This window comes from Rhea americana, unplaced genomic scaffold (genome assembly GCF_003343005.1).
Source record: "Rhea americana isolate MKP2758 unplaced genomic scaffold, rheAme1 scaffold_37, whole genome shotgun sequence".
Lineage (NCBI taxonomy): Eukaryota > Metazoa > Chordata > Aves > Rheiformes > Rheidae > Rhea > Rhea americana.
In genome coordinates this window covers 1,467,412-1,489,926 of record NW_028186501.1, presented here as the reverse complement: position 1 = coordinate 1,489,926, position 22,515 = coordinate 1,467,412, and the positions used below count along the sequence as shown (strand labels likewise).

Here is a 22,515-nt window from a genome sequence, read left to right as displayed (position 1 = left end):
TATCCACTGAACACAGGTTCTTCTTTCTAGACAGAGTACTTCTTTGGATATTGAACACCAACGCCGTCAGGACTATTTCCAGACAAACCACAACTGGTACGGGTTACCATTCCACATATTTGTGACCCCTACAAAAAATATAATTACATGTATCATGATAAAGCAATCTGTCATCTAAAAATCATCCTTATTATACACTATACAAGCTATTTTACAATCATTTAATAAATTGCTTTTAAAGCTGCAGTAGCCCTTCCCTTCTTTTCTCAGATCAGCGAACATACCGATTATACATACTTGAAACTATAACTAAATATAAAAATATATTAGGTTTTGTATTTTATCACATGATTTTTCTCATTTCTGTTACACAAATAATCTGGCCACTTTGAGTAAAAATCAAAATTTAGAGTGCCTTAGTAAATATTTAAATTTTGAGATACAGAAAATTGTTAAGGTGCACGTAGAAAAGGCTACTACAGCTTCTAAACTTTTTAAAATATAATTATCAATGGCAACAAGGAGAAATTCACAAGACCTATGGTAATTTATGGCACGCTAGTAATTCGATATGAAAGGATGCAGCCTTACAAAGACAGAAAGTTCGACATACAATTCTAAGACCACAAAATCAGTAGCGGCATTTTCCTGCTCTCCAGGAAAGATGAACCAATCAGTGACAGATGAAAAGTGAAAACGGGCGTCTAACCGCGTGAGTTGAGTCCGTACATCCAGAGAGTTACGATCAGTCAGTGCAGTTGGTCTGTTTTACTGCCTGCACGAAGGTAAACATCTAATTGAAGAAAAAAATTCTAGAATTGATACAATAAAAATAGAACAAAAACAAACCACTGGGCATAATTACAAGTCTGCCTCTTAAATCAATGATATTTTTCCATATAYACTTGTACGATGATATATTTAATTGTATAGAAAATGTGAGTTTCTCCACACAGAAGTAAACTTTTCTTAAGCTATGCATATTTTCCTGAAAATTTCCTGATGGGCAGTCAGGACTGATCTTCTTGGCATCAATGCAGCCCATGACTCTTAAAAGTTATGGCTGTTGCATTATATGCAAAAATCAGGCTTTTTTAATATATAAAATAACCTGCTCATTTACATCCAGTTAGGACTGGGTTAATTTTCTATGAATCTGCATATCCAACACTTTTGCACTTATACCAAAAGTATTTATTTCATTCATATCTATTTAAAGTAGATTTGAGAGTATTCTCCCACCCACCCTGACCCTTAAAAAAATGCCTAATTTTTACGGTCTCTTTGACAGTTGAAAGCTATTAGGTTAGAAAAGCCCAACCCATTTTCACATGAATATACTCAAGGATTAACGACTAGAGGTCATTTAGGAAAGCTACGAGCTGCCCCACCTTAAAAAACCAGCTGTACAATAGGCATCTTGAAGTATTACAAAAAAATTATGTAAGAAAAAATGAACAAGCCTAGTTCACGGTATATAAAGTTAAAGGAAATTGCTAAAACCAGACAGTAATAGCTATAAAAGGCACAACTTCCCTTTTCTGATATACACTTGTAAACTTTCTTCAGGTTACATGCATAAACCAAAATGCTACCTTAACTTTAAAAAAAATTCCAAAACACTTTACTAAAAAAAAAGAAAAAAGAAAAAAAGAAAAAAAGCCTAGAAAATTGTCTCCAGCCAACTGCAGAAATTAATTAGCAGAATGTTCATAACACAGCCCCAGAGCTTGTCACCGGTGGTTTTGATGCATCCATGGTTGTTGCACAGGGGGAGAAATATAATCTCTGACAAAYAAGATTTATTTTCCTTTCCTTTCTCCCCGACTCTTTCTTGAATGTGAGAAATGCGCTGCTTCTATAGCCTAAATCTTGGCCCTCTGTAAACCACATGTAGTGCATAATTACAAAAGAAACACCGCTGCAAGGACAAAATTAATGAGTCTGATAGGTTTTTACTTTCTTTTTTTTTTTTTAAAAAAAAAAAAAAGCTATCATCTGACGTTTTCTTAAGGCAACCCTTTTGTATTAAGGCAGTCACTTTTGATGAAATAAGAGCTTCTTGATATTTCCATTTGAATATTTTGGTATCTGATTGCTGATGATTTCTGCCAACATCTCTGGGAACTCAATACTCATGGATTTATCCAAAAATGTCTGGAAGCAAAAGCTCAGAAGATTTTCAACCACCTACAAGTGATAAAGCAAAGAATTATTTTCATAGGAATGCATACAGAAGAACTATTAATCTAGATCTTCATTTCTTATGCCTATACTGCAAGTCACAGGCCAGGGCGATAACTATTTTGACAGCTATCTTAAGTACTCAGCACACTACTCAGATAATACCTGCAATGCTCAGCAGATGCACTCAGTTATCCTCATCTTACTTGGTAAGTCTTGTACATGCCATTCTAATATAGAACACGTGAATAGACCTTGCAAGGTCTTCAAAAATACTGAAAAAAATGTGTTTTGATTCCCATTTCAGCATATAAATAATACAGATGTGGATAATCTTAATAGGATTTTGATCCAGCTCTTTTCAGGTGCTTGGTAAACTAACAAGAAAGAAATGACTTCTAGAACACAAGGCTTCTCCTCCCAGTTTCACCATTATGTGGACTACTTTGGACAATACATACCATTTAGGCTACACAGCACAAGAGGAGACAGCCTGAACTATGAAAATCTTTGCAAAATTAAACCACTACTAATACCAAAAATAGCACTGATTCATTACTTTAACACACTTTCATACATTTTCATAGATTCTTGAAAAGTCTGCCTTTGAGAAAATACTTTGAAACTTCAAATTTCCCCTACAATTACAAAGTAATTTAATTTTTTTTTAAGTTAAGCCATTTTAAAGAAACTAAAAACTAAAGAGATTTAGTTTTAAAAACTGAAGAGATTTTAATTTAAATTAATTATAAAATTAATTGCTGTGAAGTCCAAAAGTACTCTGAAAACACAAAGTCAATCTCTCTCAATTAATCTTCTCTAGTTGGACAGTAGGGAAGCATACCTCCCTGTATTTATCCCTTTAAATACAAAAAAGAATAGAAGAGATTACTGCAATATCCCCAAAYGTATCTACCTAGCATGTTTACAGCTTTCATTTTAAAACTCACATCATGCATAGAGTCCAACAGTTTAGTCAGTTGATAAAATCGTTGCCAGTTCTGACTTGAGTTCCCTTCTCTCTTCACTATGGCCTTTCCCAGCTCTTTGATGTATGTCATACGAATTTCTTCAAACAAAGATTGACTCTTCAGGCCTTCCTTAGGAACTGTAACATTGACATCAAGCTTTAAGACATTACAGATCTATGGATTGTGTCATTATGTAAGTTCTGTTACATTAGTTGCACAAAAATGGCCAAAAGAAAAATAAATCCAGGACTTAAATTTTGATTTACAAAATCAAAGTACTGCTGAGATGCAAGGAAAATGAGAGGAAATTGAGACTGGAGGACTAGTTGGATGAACAGCCTTGGCCCTGCTAGCAAAATTAAAAAAAAAAAATCTCCCAAACCAACCCAACAACAAATTGAGGGAAGAGAACCAGAGCATGGGAGGRAACAACACTGAAGACTGGAACTGCCTTGACAAAGAACAAGTAGGGCTGGGAATTTCTATGTTCTCAATGTGTGGGAAAGAATGCAAAATTGGAAAGATTCCATGAAAACTGTGTGTGTAGAGGGGGGGGGAAAGGATCAAATAATGTGTCCAGGCAAGACAGTAACAAAGACTGGACAACAAACTGACTGTTGGTGCAGAAACCCTGGGAGCAGTTGGGGAGGAATGAGGTCTTTGGCACTTCTTTGAAACAGGGATGGGAAGGCGGGATGGCACCAGATGGACAAGGAGCCTTGGATTAGAAACCTGGAGGAGTCTGTATTCAAACTCAAGTCAACGATAAGTCCCTGTGCCCACATTCCCTTATTAGTAAGGTTTTTCTAAAAGTCAAGAGCTAGTGAACAGTAAACAAGTTAGGCATATGGATGCAAGTTGTCTTGAAGATGTTTGATTCAAAGCCTAGATCACCTTGGTGAAGTGACAGGAATGAAGAACTAAAGATGAAGAAGAGAGAGAACCAAGAAAGTTGACTGCTGGGAAAAGAGGAAGCCACCGTGGAGACAGGCCACTAAAAWGGTGACACACTTTATCCTGATCTGATTAAAATCTTCTTTTTAAATTAGGTAAGATTTCAAAAATGTTTAACTCTGCATATTACAGAGGGAGACAATTACTGTATGTAGGATAGTATGCTGAGCACCGTACCCACTGATCTTTGAATGGCCTGCCTTGCATCCGAAACACTTGAGGAATTGCCAGGAGAGATTTTAAAAACTGCTTTAAATCTTCGTTTTCAAACATCTTACACAACACACAACAGTGTGGAGCTAAGACTGGGCAGGTTTCCCTTCAGAAGGACCTTTGTCGCAGTTCTGGACATGGAGCGCAAAGCTCTGCGGAGGCTCTGCCGGGCCGCCGGGGCGAGCTGCCCGGGAAGGGTCCTGCCTGGCCCGCCCGAACGGTGCGGGGCTAATACCAGCCACTCGCTTCTCCTGGCCTCCTTCCTTGTGCACATCCACGACCTCTCTGGTTCACAGTGCAGACACTGTTTGGTTACAAGATCCCCCTGAGTTTATAAGGCAAAAAGCCTGGGACTACCAATATCTTATTTGTTTAAAGGACTTAATGCTATTATTGACTAGAAGAATTTAAAGATGAGGAATATTTAGGTTGTTATTATTATGAACTCTTTAAACTTTAAAATATTTGCTTTTAAACTGTCTGTCCTGAAAAATCTGTACTTGTACTGTGTTATTGCTGGATGCTTTTAAAGCATACTACCATACAATACCTTGTCACCATACTAAAACAAAATAATTTTCTGTCAAATAAAAGCAGCAACAGCTCCAGGAAAACTACAGTCACTGCCTCAGAATTCAGCTTTGTCAGCCCTCTGGAACTGAGGGTATTAACATGATGCTTGAAATGTCACATGGGATGGAAATTTTCCAGTACAGATAGACACACAGCTTTAATTGTTCAGACTGAACTGTGCAAGACACAGTTACTGATGCATGTCTGTTCACATACACAGAAACATGATTCTTTATTACTTTAAGCAAGTCTCTAGATTGCAATAGAGCCAAAGTTAAAACTGAGGTCATTAGGCAGTTACCACTGTACAGTCCATAAAGAGAAAAAAAATTACTAGGTAAAAATGAATATTAATACTGAATAAAAATAAAATTAACATTGTGAAAATTATTCGCATAATGCTTCATATTAGCATATATTCTAAAAAAGGACTATTTTGACACTGTACTTTGACATTTCATGCAACAGAGACCCATAGAATTTTAGTACATCATGTTTTTTTTTAAACTAGTGTATTTCATCGAAAAACACGTAAAAACCATCACATACTCAATTATATAAATACATCTTATGACATGCATGAAAAATCCACCACACACTTTTTAGTACAAATACAAAAAGCTGTAGTTGTATTTAACAACCAGTTTTTAATTAACTTTTGAGGGAGTTAAATTTTGGGAAGAGGGAAGGGAAGAGCAGCTTCACTGGACCAGAACTGTGTGTTTTTTTTGTTTTTTTTTTCTTGTTTTTAAGATTTTGAGAGTATAGATTTGCCTATTTCTTGAGATTTTGAGCCACTCACCCAGTTTAGGCTTATGAATCTAAGATTTTTGAAGATTTAACTGCAATCTTGAGTTAGGCCTCCCTGTTGTAGTCACAATGTTTTGAATATAACCCTTAATATCTTAGCATGAAGAAGACTCAGCAAAAGTCTTGCTCTATCTGTTAAAAGCAGCGCTTCCCTCGGTAATCCTATATGGTCAGGTTCAAATTGGAACATTGTGGCTTTTATTTGCTGTCAGATACCTAACACACTATTAAAACTACAGATGGAGAGCTCATAATATTGGCAAGATAAACTTACATTGTTTGCATATATATTTAACTATTCACCTACTTGTAGAGAGGAGAAGCAATGTTTTCATGCAAAGATACTCTTCATATGACACTTGAAGGCGGGACAGCTCTCGGGCAATCATAAGCATATGTTTGCATTGTTCATACATACAGGGTAAATTCATTCTCTGCCTGAGAAACAAGAGCATAAAAATTAGTTAAATGTCTACATCTCTAAAAAAAATCTAAAATTTTCCATGCTTCATTCCAGAGCAGTGGGGGTTGTAGCAGCAGATGACGAGCTTGTATTTCATCTATTTTATGGAAAAAGAATCTTCTATTTTCTCCTGTAAACTCATTTAGGGCGAATGTCTTGGTCATCACATATAAACAGTGGCCTTGAACAGCAATGACTAGAATATGAGGTATTCAATCCCAGTATTATAAAAGAAGCCTGTCTTCAACAAGGACTGATCAGTAAGYGCTGTCTTTTATCAATGGACAACTTGTGACAGTTCATCATTAACTTCATGCAAAAATCAAGTTCAATCACTGCTTGACAAAATTCTCCAAGTCTGACAGCCCCAAAGTATTTAGTGGTTTAAAGAGCCATGATGAAATGATACACTACACTAGAGATGAGATTTTTCTATTTTTCTAGTTCTCCTCAATACCTTTGAGAATTCCACCTAATCTTAACACATACTAGCTCACTAGTGACATCAGCTTTTCTTAATTTCCCTATTTTCAAAATGACTTTATTCTTTCACTTGTACCTTTTTATGTTCTTAAAGAGATACTCTGCATTTGCAATTGAATTTTATTACCTATATAATGTAACAATAAAGTTTCTAACCACAGCTAGAAAGAAATGTCAACAAGGAAAATCCTGGAAAGCTGTTACTTGGAATCAAGATGACAAACACTGTATTTATGGATTTATTTTCCTTTTCCTTTTTTTCTATTTTAATGAAACCCTGCATCAAGATAGGAACTCCTCTTTTTGTTTAGTACCTCAGCTGAATTAACAGTWCTCTTAACATGTGCTGTTATAATTAGCTACTGTGAATACTGCAGGATTACAATTTTGGTGGAAATAAGCATCAAGGCCAGATTAATTTTGAATGGCGTAAGAGATTTATGTATAATATGAACTCTTTTCATATAAACTGTTGAAGAGAAAAGGTATATGTTTCAAATGCAGTGATTATCCAATCTCCCTGCAGTGATGTCAGTAATTTATTTTTCTTTAATGATGTATCACCACTTTCAAAACACCTATTCAATGTTATAATCTTTAAAAAAATAAAACCACAAAAACAACAACAAAAAACAACCCCCCAAATCCACTTAAACCCCTCTATAATGTACGAGTGGGATTTGGTTATGAAGTTGCACCAATTCCTCCAAAGATGCTATGATTTAAGTAAGGCAACAAGCAGGATTGCAACCCTGGACTTCAGGAGAGCAGACTTTGGGCTCTTCAGAGACCTAATTGGTGGAATCTCATGGGTTARGGCCCTAGAGGGAAGGGGGGTCCAGGAGAGCTTGCTAGTATTCAAACATTACTTCCTTCAAGCTCAAGAGCGGTGCATCCCTATGAGTAAGAAGGGCAGCAAAAGGGGCAGGAGAGTTGCATGGGTGAGCAAGCAGCTCTAGCCAAATTCAGACAGAAGAAGAAAGTACACAGACTGTGGAAGAGGGGACAGGCTACTTGGGAGAATTACAGGAATGCAGTCAGAGTACGCAGAGAYGCTGCGAGGAAGGCTAAGGCCCAGCTGGAATTGGGTCTGGCAAGGGATGTCAAGGACAACAGGAAGGGCTTCTTCAAATACATCAGCAGCAAGAGGACTAGGGAAAATGTGGGCCCGCTACTGAATGGGGCAGGGGCCCTGGTGACAAGGGATACAGAGAAGGCAGAATTACTGAATGCCTTCTTTCCTTCAGTCTTCACTGCTAAGGGCAGCCCTCAGGAATCCTGCAGCCTGGATGTGAGGGAGAAAGTCTGGAGAAGGGAAGACTTTCCTTTGGTTGAGGAGGAAAGGATTAGAGACCTTCTGGGCARGCTAGRCATCCACAAATCGATGGGCCCAGATGGGATGCACCTGCAGGTACTGAGGGAGCTGGGACATGTTGCTGCCAGGCTGCTCTCCGCCATCTTTGAAAGGTCCTGGAGAACTTGAGAGGTGCCTGAGGACTGGAAGAAAGCCAGTGTCACTCCAGTCTTCAAGAAGGGCAAGAAGGAGGACCCAGGCAACTACAGGCCAGTCAGCCTCACCTCCATCCCTGGAAAGGGGATGGAAAAGCTCATTCCGGATGTCATCTCCAGACATATGGAGGAAAAGAAGGTGATCARCAGTAGCCAGCATGSATTCACCACRGGGAAATCCTGCTTAACCAATCTGATAGCYTTCTRKGATGGARTGACTGGCTGGGTAGATGAGGGAACAGCAGTGCACGTTGTGTACCTTGACTTCAGCAAGGCTTTTGACACTGTCTCCCATAACATCCTCCTACACAAGCTCAGCAAACATGGGTTAGACGAGTGGRCAGTGAGGTGGATTGAGAACTGGCTGAAAGGCAGCAGCTCAGAGGGTCGTCATCAGTGGCRTGGAGTCTAGTTGGAGGCCTGTGGCTAGTGGCGTTCCCTAGGGCTCAGTACTGGGTCCCATCCTGTTCAACTTCATCAACAACCTGGATGAGGGGACGGAGTGCCTCCTCAGCAAGTTTGCTGATGATAYCAMGCTGGGAGGAGTGGCTGAYACACCTGAGGGCTGTGCTACCACTCAGAGAGACCTGGACAGGCTGGAGAGCTGGGCAGAGAGGAACCTCATGAGGTTCAATAAGGCTCAAGTGCAGAGTCCTGCACCTAGGGAAAAATAACCCTAGGCACCAGAACAAGCTGAGGGCTGACCTGCTGGAAAGCAGCTCTGCAGAGAAGGACCTGGAAGTGCTGGTGGATGACAAGATGACCATGAGCCAGCAATGTGCCCTTGTGGCCAGGATGGCCAATGGTATCCTGGGGTGCATTGGGAAGACTGTTGCCAGCAGGTCGAGGGAGGTGATCCTGCCCCTCTACTCAGCCCTGCTGAGGCCTCATCTCGAGTACTGCTTCCAGTTCTGGGCTCTCCAGTACAAGAGAGACATGGAGCTGCTGGAGAGAGTCCAGCACAGGGCTACGAAGATGATCCAAGGGCTGGAGCAYCTSYCCTASGAGGAACGGCTGCGAGAGCTGGGCCTCTTCAGCCTGGGGAAGAGAAGACCGAGGGGGGATCTGACAAATGTGTACAAGTCCCTGAAGGGAGGGTGTCAAGGGGACGGGGACAAACTCTTTTCAGCTGTCCCGTGTGACAGGACAAGGGGCAATGGGCAGAAATTGAAGCACAGGAAGTTCCACCTGACCGTGAGGGGGAATTTCTTCCCTGTGAGAGTGATGGAGCACTGGACCAGGTTGCCCAGAGAGGTTGTGGAGTCTCCTTCTCTGGAGATCTTCAAGGCCCGCCTGGATGCAACCCTGGCTAACATGCTCTAGGTGACTCTGCTGAGCAGGGAGGTTGGACTAGATGATCTCAAGAGGTCCCTTCCAACCTTACTGATTCTATGATTCTATGATTTTTCAGTTCTCCTTTCCTTAGCCCCACACAAGAATTACATAATATAACCTCAAAAGCATGCTGGAAAGCATCATAAACCTTATTAAAAACAAGTATTAGTACAAGTCTAGAAAAGTCTTCATTTCCAAATGCATGCTGTTGGACAACTCCTTCCAAAGCATACTAGGATTATCTGTGGCACTACCCTATACAAAAATGGTATCTACAACTATACCAAAATGGTATCTACAGCTATACACATGCATGTACAGACCTGAACCTAGGGCACTATAGTCAGTAATCAAGGACTAACAGAACGAATGCAAAGTACACACAAGGTATGTCACACACAGTAAGATGTTCAGATGCAAGATGTTTCCTAGGGCACTTGACATAAAGCACTAAGCACTATTTGGCTRTTTTTGGCTGTTTGGCAAATTTTCTGCTAACTCCTTTGGGTTGTATCTAAGGGCATCTTACATATCTCGAATTGAGTAATTTAAATGCATTCCATGACAAGGCTCAGCAGTTTTCCTCATGTAAAAATATTACCACTTCTGGGCAGAAGGTTATAATAAATATTATGAAATGGATCAGCCTGTCATTTATTTCCATCTGCTATAAATGCAATCACCACCACAAGTCTGAGAATCTATACAAAGACATATTTTTTTGGAAATACCAAGGCTATGTGAATTGTAGTCCTCAGAAAACTAGAGGAAAACCCAACACACCTCCCTTCAGACAAGCCTGAGTAAACAGCYGAGCTCTGCACTATGCCCTGGAGGGCAACAGACTGAGGCTGCGTCAGAGCACAGGGACATCGGGCAGCAGACAGTCCTTAACACTAGAAAACAGCCTGGGAAGAGGTCCCAGACGCTCCCCTCGGCGACCTCCTAGCACGCGTGCCTGGATGAGCTCAGCCGCCGCAGCGGGCACGGTGGCCGGAGGGCGCTGCGGAAGGATGCTCCTCCTGGCGCAGAGTTACGACCTCTGGGCTCGTACTAGGTACTAAGCTTATTAAAATAGGTACTGTACTTTGTGATGGCATTGCACACGATTTTTTCTTAATAGAAACCACTCACAGAAAAGTATTGACTTTGCAGAGTCTTCAGAAAGATGCGATTGTGCCTCCAGTCTGTTTTCAACCACCTGATATTCCTCCTCTTTCTCATCAGGTATCTCAGAAAGGAATGCACAAGTTAGGCACCAGGTGCAAGTTTTAGCTCGGTGACAGCCTATGTAATCTACACTTAATGTACAGGCGCATGCTGTGTGGGATGAGTGTTGATGACAAAAGCATGTGAGGATTTTCAACACTACTGTGAGTCACTTAGATCTGCTAGGTYTATGAAAGAATAAATTCAGTAAACAAAACACTGCTATTCTGAAAAACAGACAATACTGATTCCACAGAATTAGTTACAAACGAATGTTAAAAAATTCTGAGAACAGGAACTGATAAAACACAGTTCCTAAAGCCATAAAAGCTTATTTTCCTTTTGTTCAAATAATGCCAGTACAGCTATTCAGAATAGCATATACTATTATAAGGACAAGTGAGATCAAGGATTTGACCTAAGAACAGCAAAGAGCTAAGATGATGAGCGTGCAAACACAGTCAAAAATCCAAGACACAGGACTTTCAAAAGCTTCTTTCTGAAGCTATGCAGCAATTAAATGATGTTCACCATCTGATGAATGCAGCTGTACATTGCTAAATGCTCCTCACTGTAATTTTATGTGCACCGTGACACAAATGGGAAGCCTTAAGCTGATATAATAATAGTGCCAACTCTAACAAAAGCATGTTTTGAATCACAAATTGTGGACACAGTTATACAATACTACAAAATCACAGGTTTTTACAGTCCCCAAATACTAGATGATGGTCTAAAGCCTAAGGTTTACGGAGCTGCCAAACTTTTCAACAACTTGATTTATATATATAAAACATGTATTACATATAAAATTGTCAGCTGATATAGACACACCCACATAATAAATCATTTTTGTTTTGAAATGTAAAACAATGARCTTATTGAATATTCAGATATTAATCCACTAAATCATATTATTTCTACCCAGAAACGAAGTACAGAAATCTAAATTTAAAGTATTTTCCAAAACCTTAGAGTAACTCAAAATATATTTGTCTCTGTCTTGATTAAAAGCAGAACACGAGTTTTTTTTTTTATTATTATTTTCATCCTACCTGTCTGAAGAGGAAAACCTGTTTATGGCTTATTCATACTACTTTTTTCCTTTGAAGAGAATTCAGTTGTGGAAAGAAATGCCAGATTTACGAACTACAGAACTAAGTTGTGCCTGTATAACTCTGGCATTTTTTCCCATCAACTGAGGTGGGAACTGGATCAGGCAACAATTGCCTTTCAGCAGTTTATCAGATGTAGGAGAGCATCAAATCTTTCCCCTCGCCCTGTCTAGGCTTACCATCACCAGCTTTTCAAAGTCCTTTATTCTATTCCTTCCTTAAATTCTAAAGCTGGAAGTGGCCAAGTGAACCACTGCTACTTGGACAGAGTCCAGCGTAGGACTACAAAGATGATCCGAGGGCTGGAGCACCTGCCCTAGGAGGAACGGCTGCGAGAGCTGGGCCTCTTCAGCCTGGGGAAGAGAAGACTGAGGGGGGATCTGACAAATGTGTACAAGTACCTGAAGGGAGGGTGTCAAGGGGACGGGGACAAACTCTTTTCAGTTGCCCCGTGTGACAGGACAAGGGGCAATGGGCAGAAATTGAAGCACAGGAAGTTCCACCTGAACATGAGGGGGAATTTCTTCCCTGTGAGAGTGATGGAGCACTGGACCAGGTTGCCCAGAGAGGTTGTGGAGTCTCCTTCTCTGGAGACTTCAAGGCCTGTCTGGATGCAACCCTGGCTAACATGCTCTAGGTGACCCTGCTTGAGCAGGGGTGTGGACTAGATGATCTCAAGAGGTCCCTTCCAACCTTACTGAATCTATGATTCTACTTTCATTGCCTCATCAGAGGAACATCTGCAGCAAGCTACTTTGACTACCCCAAGCCCAGCTATCASTATTTAGCTTCTAAGAGCTGAAGAGTAAGACAGAGGCCTTCATTTCAAGACTTTGATTAACGGGAGTAACTAGGAGCACAGAAAAATCAGAGGCAGGAATAACGTCAAAGTGACTTATGTTTCTGCAGAAATGATAGCCGGATCTSCAGAAACTCATTTTTCCCCTCTTCCTGGTTTCATAGATAAATTAAAAGCTTAAGTTTACAGATGTAGCATCCGAGTTACTGTTTTCCATTTCTACTTTCACGTGAACATTAAGCAAAGGAAATTCATATGTTCATCCTTTATGAAGCACACAAAGTGGGAAAATGCTATACATAATACTATGAATCAGTAAGGTAAAGCTTACAACTACAGCTCTGCCATGGTGAACCTTCCTGCAACAAATGCTGGGGAAATAATTTATCTTCATAGCACAGTAACTTTATAATTCATCCTACCCAATCTTACCAGGATAACCAAAACGTTATAAACAGTATTTTGGTGGGGTTTTTTTCCCCCTAAATAAATAATAAAAGTATAGACATAAAATATTCAATAGGGAATTCAATTTTTAGAATATGACTGGTCAAAAAACCAAGCTGCCAGCTTAAGACTGAAGAACAGAGTTTAGTTATCTTTTCCACCATAGGGTACATTGACGGTACTCCAGGAACATCAATTATGGAGCGATCTACATAACTATGAATGAATTGWGGCATTCAGCACTATAACAAAACTACATAAGTTCTAAGCAAAACATTTCCACTGACTTCTGTGAAGTTTTTTGTGCCTTCACAAGGAAGGTATTTGTAAATGCTAAGGATCCGTTAGCTGAAAACGTAGGATGACAGAATTACTGACAGRTTAGACAGATTCTTTACATACAGCCCAGCAGCATGGGGCTGCCTGAAGACTGTYCACATGAACAAGTGAATCTTGCTATTCCATATCTAAAAAGTAGCAATAATCTTAYAGGGATAATACTGCACAGAGTTGGTGTAAGGAAAAGTGCATGAAAGACTAATGGTGCTCAGATTCTGCCATGGAGCAAGAGAAGGACTTATTACTACCATAGAGAATTCAGTCCTAAAAAACAGTTAGCACAGTTATGTCTGCTTAAATCCTCAAGCATTGAGAATCCTTCGGAGAGAGTTTCTCTTCCTGAAGCTCAAAATATTGAGTGGTACCCAAACATGAGTAGGACAAATCTTCAAAACTCAGAAACTGAATAAAACAAATGCTTCTAAAAAAGCATTCAGAAAACAATCAAAATACAGGCTCTTGCCCTTGTCTTTAACGATAGAAGTAACAGAGCTGAATAGACTGCATTCCTTGTTAGTAGAAATTACTCCCTCTATGCTTACTAAAAGTAAGGATGGGACCTTAGTTCTCTCAGTGGGAGATAATCTACAACAGCTTCTCAGCAACTTTTCCTACGTTCATATTACTGAATACTTTACCTGTATTACATTGCTGCAAGCTACAGGTAATGATGCTGCAAAGGAAGTAGCTCGAGATTGGCTCTAGTTTATTACTGTAATGAAAATACAAAGGAAGAAATGTGGTGATAAAGAAATAATGTGATTACAAGCTGCATGTCTATTTGGTTTCTTGATTTAGGTTGTTTGTCATAAAAYCTAAGAATGCTACAAACCAACACAACACTTCTGGTTAGAAATGCCTGCTGCAGTCTCCTCCCTTGTATCAGTCACATTCCTCAACCGTCACAGTGTGATCACTGACAATCAGTATTTTCAGGAAACTATTTCCAAAAGCTAACTTCAAAAGCTAACTTCAAACAGGGAATATATATTAATAGAGATTATAGATTTCTCAGGCTTTTTGACACTAGAATTGACTTTGACGATATATTTAGAATTATATTAAATAATGTAATCTTAACAAAAATACAACTCTGAAGATGCATTTAAGAAAAGAACTAKTTTTTTACCCTTCAACTTGTTTATATTTACATCTAAGAAAAATAAATACATCTTCAATTTAAAGGCTGAAGCTTGAAGAGACAGAAGACCTCTTGGAATTATTTTYTAATTCAATATGGATAAAGAAATATATAATTTTGTTCCATTTTTCCACTGAAATGTCTTGAAACTGGAATTAATATGAAGGCGAAATAAAATCTTAGTTGCAAATGAAAAACATTCATATAAAGAACAGACGTGTGGAAATGTCATTTGCAGATCCCCAAAATTAAAAGTTTGAGCAACTTATATCTCTTTGTCTTTACACTGCAATATGAAACTATTCAATATGAAGCCAAAAATCTGATGCAGAGAGCTTCAGTTAACTGTAAAAATGACCCTGATCCTAAATTTCAGGCAATAAATACTAYGGTTTTGATTCTGTTACACACACAGCAGCTATTGGTAACTGTATAAACATCTGGTTCTCACATCAAATAAAGTCAACCTACCCTCTACCTCAGACCTGTTTCTAGCAGACCATAAATACAAAGCTGAGTCAAGTGCTTTAATGGGGTATGAATGTTGGCTGGATGAAAGATCACTAAGATGTGTCTCAGTAGCATCAGTGATGCCATCTTTAACTCGGAACTGAATAAAYCCTAGAATGGCTCTTAGAGGATGCTGTGTGTCTGAACTACCTTTTGAATGATGCATCAGGTAGAGAGAGCGTGCACAAGACTACTAAAATCCAAGTGCTTTTTTTCTCAGTGTACATGAAGCCTCTCCTGCCCATGTTTTAGCATCAGTAATAATGTTTCCCCAATGGCACTTCCCTTCTGGTTTTCCCTGAAGGTGTTGTGCTTCATAAACTGTCTTATAACTTATGCAATGGTTTCATGTATTATTCAGTATTTGTCATGCTTAACTCAGATGTGTCCGTATTTTAATGACAAATGGTATATACAAAATTAAAACCAGAGAGAGATTTATGGGGAACCTGCAGCATACTGAGGGAGAAATCAGAAGAAACTGCAGTTCTCTCAGTACATGTGTTGTACTGAAAATGAATGTCATTTCGCATAAACAAATCTATACATCAAACCCCTAACTAGAATAAAAATTGGGAATACTTAGCAGAATAGAGTAAGTCTTGCAGAATAGGATAAGTCTTGCACATTTTTTTTGAGAATACAGAAACATTCTTAACTGAAAAGCTTTGTGGTTTTGACACTGTGATAAAACAGCAGGAGACCTCTGACTTAAAGTAGATTAGATGCTATTACTCTTACTAGCAACAGCACGTTATTTGAATTAATTCTTCCACATGAAGACTATTTTATGCTAGAGACATATTCTAGGGATTTTAATAAACGTAAGTAGAGATGGGCATGTATCTCCTGTTCTCACTTTTTTTTTAAAACAAAATAATTACTACAAATAAATGATTCAAATTTATAAAAGCTTCAGCAAATACTTACACTGAAAACATTATGGGGAATAAATATATATACAATTAGAARGGTCTGAAACATAAGTGGCTAATCTCACAGAAAATACAAGAATTAGCTTTTTAAAAAAAAAACAGAAAAGTTTTGGGACATGTGACATTGAAATGAAATAGGAGTAAAAATACTAAGACTACTATCTTAAAAAAAAAAAGAAAAAAAAAAGAAAAGCTAAAGGGATTAGTATTGCCTCCATTTTAAGGATAGAAAAATTAAGACAAATAAATAGGTAAGGAAAAGCTATAGTAAATTCAAAAATCTGAAATAAGCCAGAAAATAGTTGCTATTTGTGTGACAGGACAGCTTCATAATCCACTCCCAAACATTTACCAACAGACCCTGTAACATACCATATTTCCTATGCATCTTTTCTGGACTGCAGCTTTGTAAAGCAATCTCAACTTTGAGCTGTAAGTCCAATAAGAACTAAGAACTCTGAAATACTCTGCATGAGTAACACCTTGTCACTTGTACCTCTTTTCAAATTATTGYCCGTGAAATTGATGATGAAGAAGTTTTGTGATGTATGTTTCAAAAGCCCCTGTATAGTCATATTAAATAGTCTTGGTCCCCACAAATAGGTAAGAGAAATGGCAAATCCACAGTGATACCATCATACTAACTGAAATCTGTAAAYGGATAAATTAAGTTTTGAATGGCTCCAGCCAGCATTCTCAAAGATTTACATTCACAGGCTATTTTCAGCAATTAACTCAAAACACAGACAAAATGCCTGCACAGGCTTCACAGATATCACTATCCTCACTGGAACTGCAAGAAAAGATCTCTTGAAAAGTTCATTAAGGACTACTTGGACATTCTCCCACCTCCCCGAAGAAAATGATTTTTACAAATGAGCTGAAGGACACAGAATCACAGAAACTGCTTCAAAGTAAAAGGCAGCACAGTACGATGGTCTGTTAGTTCCAGAATACTTCCCAGTATGAGAGGGTTTGAGATGGAGTATTTTCTCTCCACATTGGAGGCAGAAAGGCATAACTTAATCTCATCTGTTACCACACCTTCTGGATAGTATCTCAGGAGCAATATAACTATGCATAGTTTCCACACTAAATGTTTACAGCCATTGCACCTCAAATTAAGCCTTCTGTCTACCATCTCAACAATCCTGAATCCCCTCCTCCATTCCTGCAGAACGCAGAATTACCACACAACATGACTTTGAAAAATAAATGATGCTCAGCTCAAGAAAAAATGACTAAACATTCTAGCAAGTTAAGTTCGTCTTGAAAACTGATACCAAATTCATCAAAATAAAAAAGGTACACTGTTTTCATTCGTAAGCTTCCTTTTTAGCCAGATTTTATATCAAACTTAGATAACCAGATCAATTCTATAAAAGCTCGACTAATCAAGGATTCATTTGAGAGAGAAACATAGTACTACTTTTATGTAACAATAGTATAAATACATAGAATATTATGCAATTTGCCAAACTTCTCTTCCCATCCCAAACAAATCTTAGCTTCAGCTTGTTCGCTCAGATAAAATTAATAACTACAGTGAATGGTGCAAGAACGTTTACAATATAGAACATTTTAGTACAAACACATACCCCAAAAAACTTGATAAAAATTATCTTAAGGTGTAAAATACTGTACCTTCCTATGACTTTAAAAACTTAAAGCAATCTGTTAAAAGAAAATAATGTTGCAAATTACAAACTGATTCTGATCCTTGCATGAGTTTGTTATTTAATGATACACCTCACACAGGATTTGACCTCGAAAATACAAAACAGAAGAATACTGCAGAGTCTAGTATCACTCTGCCAAACTGGAAAGATGACTTATAAGACTTACTCATTAATAATTAGATCTGGTGCAAAGCACAAGAGATTTCCATTTGACTGTTTATATGATCTCCATCCTAAAGCAAAAGCCATAAGGAACATCCATGAGTACTGCAGAAGGGTCATTTGGTCATCCAGGTGTAAGTTTCGGAAACCTGGAAGAAACAAAAATTGAGATTTGACAATAGTAGTTGCAAAAAAAAAAAAAAAAAATAAGGATCATGGTTATCATCAGTGCAATTTATTTAATACTAATGTATATTACTATTTTTAAATGTATATTTCATAAGAATTTCTGCAACTCTGATAACAGCACTTAAAATAACGAAAGAACTCATGCCAAATTACAATCATTTGATTCAATCAAGTACTGTACTTTAGATTGCATTTCTGGAGAAATAAAATAAGAAATTATTGAAAAAAGGAAAAAAAAAGGTTTATGTGAAWGTTCTTGTTGACTGAAAGAAAATGCACTTGAAAAGGGGTGCAGAATTTCAGCACCATTTTCCACCTACCAGGGTGATATATAAGTACTCAGCATACCACTAGGGAATTCTTGGTCTATGCAAAAATTTGCACACGCAGAAATTAAGCACTGCAACCACAGAACTCAAATTACATTTTCTGGGCAGTATGACAGACTACATGCGAGACTTCAGAGGTTCGAACAGAAGCTTTTAGCCTAACTCAATCTTGAACTAGTTTGAATGTATAACTGTTTTTGATACAAAACACACATAACGCAGAAAGATAGGCAAAAGAAAGTAGCATAAAAAACTCCTGGACCTTGCATTATCCATTATATATGCATTAACAGAAAAACTTTCAAAATAAATTCTCAGGGTCCCATCCACAAAAGTAAATGCAGCCTGAAAGCCTTTCTGGATAAGTACTGTGTCAGATGGATATTTTTTTGTAACTATTACAGATATTAGAAGGCAATGTAATATTAAAAAAAATTGGAATATCTGCGTGTACTTATCACTGGAACTGATGGTCAGTTAAAGATGGATTAGAAATACAGTAATTATATTTAATATAAACTAAAAATCATTCAGCTAGCTTGCAAAACAACAGCATTTTTTACTTCTTGAGATAGCAGTCTACTGGATAATAAATGATTTAACTTCAAATTTTCTTCTAATTCAACAGTATTTTTATCCTGAACTTAGAAGGATGCCTCCCATTACTCATCATCATTAACTACTCCAAATCTTATGAGAACATACAGAATGAATAGAAGCAATGAAGGTAACAAGGAAATGTGTAAAATCTTAGAATTGGTCCCTTAAGCAGGCTTAAAATGTAGGCAGCTTTTAATTTCCAAGAGTAGTTTCCATCATGTCCTGCCTACATTTAACAAGAAAAGACTGTGCCACATTGAATGCTATTAAAAGTCTAAATTCAAGTTGTTTTCAYTTAATTTCATTAGGTGTCTGACAAGAGTTCAACACAATTCTGCTTCCTAAAGATGTTTAAATAGATAGCATACAGAGGATTATTACATCCCAAAATCTGGTATGTCTGAACAAAAAAAAGCTTTTGGCTTTGGAGACAGCAGTAACTAACAGTTACTATTTCTAAAATATCAGCAAGGTATTTCAAAGTTATTTCAAACTTACTGCATCAAGTCTTGAAATGTCTACTTAAACATTCCTCTAGAAAAAGTTTTTTAAAATCCTAACTGTAGGATTTCAGGCTACAGAACGCAGCAATCAATGCTAGATTACTGTTGGTCTGCTTRATGCGGTAAAATAGACAGAAGTAAGGTAAAATACATACATAAATTAAATATTCTCATCAAAAAGAACCTTTGTAGTATAAAAAGGACTATAAAAKATATGAGAAGAATAGTTCCTATTAATACAATTATTAAGATTGGCTTTTCATGAATATGTTCCACCACAAAGGGCTTGCCTATTTTGAGAAACTATTCAAAGGAGATGATGAATACAAAACTGTTTGACAAAATTATATCTGAATTTGCATTTCAGAATAGTAGGTGGTCTCCTAAAGACTTACCCTAGAAGAAAGTATACACACATGAGCTTTACCTAATGTGGGCTTAGCTAATCCAGAGTAATTCCCCTTCGCAGAAAAGCCCTGATGGACATATACAGCTCTCTACTCACATCTCCACTGGACATGCATATTTGGGTCTACTTTTTCTTTTTCTTTATTAAAAAAAATATTTTTAGTAGGTTTATTTCCCCTTTCTTAAAAGAGGGACCATGATGTTAAATGGGAGAATAAATTTCACAGTCAGACTTTTTTTTTTTTTTTTTTTCCCAGCTGGCAGACCTGTTACATGGCTTATTGTTGGGCAACACATGCATTATGAAAGCGTGTTTGGCTAGGGTTTTTGAAAACAGATCGCTAAGAGTACTGACTAGAAGTGAAGGCAAAAAAACCATTCCTYGTCTTTGTTCCATCAGTAATACATTGATCTCCAGCTTCAATGTAGCCTTGACCTTTCCCACAGCTGTACAACAGGATGATACACATTATGTCCAAGGCTGAGATTTGACATTACTTCCTTCTTCTGTAAGGTAATTGCTAATTCTGTCTTCAGATGGGAGACATAATAGCAATACACCTTCCTATTTCCCCATGTGACATTCAGTTAATAGCACAGCTTCAATGCTTGAGAGAAAATGAACATCTTGACTTCCACTCTGGAACTGGACACTTAAATAACTATTCCCAGTCATGAAAAAATTACAGATATGCTGAAGGACAGAAGAAAAGAACCATCCACTAATACAGCTCCAGGCAAGTTAGTATAAAGRATGGGTACTGCATCAGTCTATGAAAGTCATGAGAAACTTACTGCTAAAAATAATGAAGAAATATTTAACTCAGAGGTGGAACTAGAGCTAATTAAAAATTAGTTGCCTATATTACGCAAAAAAAMGTGTTTTAACATTTTATAACACTCAGTGTTCAAAGGGTTCAACTAAAAGGACCTCGTTTGTAATCTTAATAAGAAAATTTTTGCACCTGTATTTTTTCTGCTTTTCCACCCCAAAAGTATTTGAGACATGCATTAACTCAGATATTACTAAAACTTTATCTGTGAAAGCCTTGAAACACTCCAAATACAAAGACAATCTTTTAACTATAATGAAAAGATTGCATTTTTAATCAATGTATTTGCATATTACCTGGTATTGCCTTTGCCCACTTTACTGCAGCTACTACTTGCCGCCCTCCTAGCATGTTGAGAGTTGAAAGTATACGCCAGCTTGAGTCAGGCAGAGTGCTGTCATAGCCTGAATACAGAACTTCTGGTTCAATGACTTCCAGCAGGGAAACAAGGGTAGGGGTTAGTTGTGGCAGTGATGCAGGAACTATGCTCTTGTTTCCAGGATTTTCAGAAGCATCCCTCGTTCCCGTTGCATTAGCCTGCTGAATTCCTTTTATCTTCTTCTTTGTTTTTCGAGCTAGGAAATTTTTTGGAAGTCACAGGTTAGATAACAGAAAGTAACCACACAGTAACAAAAAAGAGCAAAAGCTATTTTTCATTTTCCTGCACTTGCAGGAAGCCAATTGAAACTTTTAAAGCATTTTTTTCATAAAATTGTAAATAATTTCACTTCAATGCCAACTAAGTTTCTCATGAAAGTATTCTAAGTCGTAATGAAAGGCGTATTTTCCCTAATGTTTCAAAGTGTCAAATAATATTTGCAGGGAGACCTGATCCTAACATTTCTTTTACATGTAAAATTTCAATGAGACTTCATATAGCAGCTTGACACCCGACCGGAAATGCTTACAGGACCAGGCATCTTATAATTCGCTCAGTATATTAGCTAGAGAAACTGTGTGGAAAAAAGGAAAGAATACAGGCAAGGGTAGGAAGTTAGTGAATCTCTGGAGCCAGGGAAAACATCTTTGGGAAAGTGCTGGGCAGCAGGAGACTTTCTTGCCAACTCCCTTGCATATAAATAACTGCTTCAGTAATTAAACCATAAAATTCACATGCCAAATAAATAAAACATCACAGAGAGATGTTAGCTGTAAGCTAGAGAAAGCTGAAGTAACAATTTATAAGCATATTGTCAAATAATGGAATCTCCTACTTGGCTGTCAATTCTCTTGGAAGTAGTCTGAAAAAGTGAATATTCTATTTAACTGAGACTGAAATAAAACCCAATTCTTTTCAATTAATTAATTAATTGATTTCTATTCTGGAATTTCAGAAATAGACAAATAGCACATAAAATATGTTATGTGGTTCCTCTGTAAGAACTAGAAATTTAATGACCAATGCAGAATCTCTAATGATCAGAAATTTATCACCTTTGTAGATTAACAGAATATAATATTCCTCCTGCTTCCATTTCTCCCACTGTCTGGGACAGAATTTCCAGCAACTTAACTGCTAAAGATAACAAATTATCTATGGACCTCACATAAACTTCAGTTTTGCAAAGGTTTATATACTGGCCATATTCAYACAGATTTTGCTGGGGGAATAGCAAAAGTCATTTCCTTGGAGCTTCCTGCTACTCTCATCTAAATTATGCAATTGCTACTCCAAAATCTATTGGACATTGTTTTTCCCCTGACCGACACACCCTRTTACATTATCCTTGTTTTCAAAAGCAAATGAACTGCTTTAACTTAAATTTACAAACACATGCCTTCAGCTTAACGCTGACAYCTGGTATGGAAAATTTCCAGTCAA

At 37.7% G+C, this 22,515-nt stretch overlaps 1 protein-coding gene across 1 annotated transcript in view; it reads right to left on the bottom strand.

Moving 5' to 3' along the window:
- Nucleotides 1-1,980: 1,980 nt before the first annotated feature.
- The window catches only part of NR3C1 (nuclear receptor subfamily 3 group C member 1), a 73,118-nt gene continuing 52,583 nt past the window's right edge, over nucleotides 1,981-22,515 (bottom strand). The window contains exons 5-9 of the mRNA XM_085312732.1: nucleotides 20,990-21,268; nucleotides 17,836-17,980; nucleotides 6,013-6,143; nucleotides 3,135-3,292; nucleotides 1,981-2,190 (exon numbers count right to left, since the gene is read on the bottom strand). Of these exons, the coding sequence (XP_085168858.1) occupies nucleotides 2,038-2,190; nucleotides 3,135-3,292; nucleotides 6,013-6,143; nucleotides 17,836-17,980; nucleotides 20,990-21,268 (866 nt within the window). The 3' untranslated portion in view covers nucleotides 1,981-2,037. The remainder of the gene's footprint in view (nucleotides 2,191-3,134; nucleotides 3,293-6,012; nucleotides 6,144-17,835; nucleotides 17,981-20,989; nucleotides 21,269-22,515) is intronic.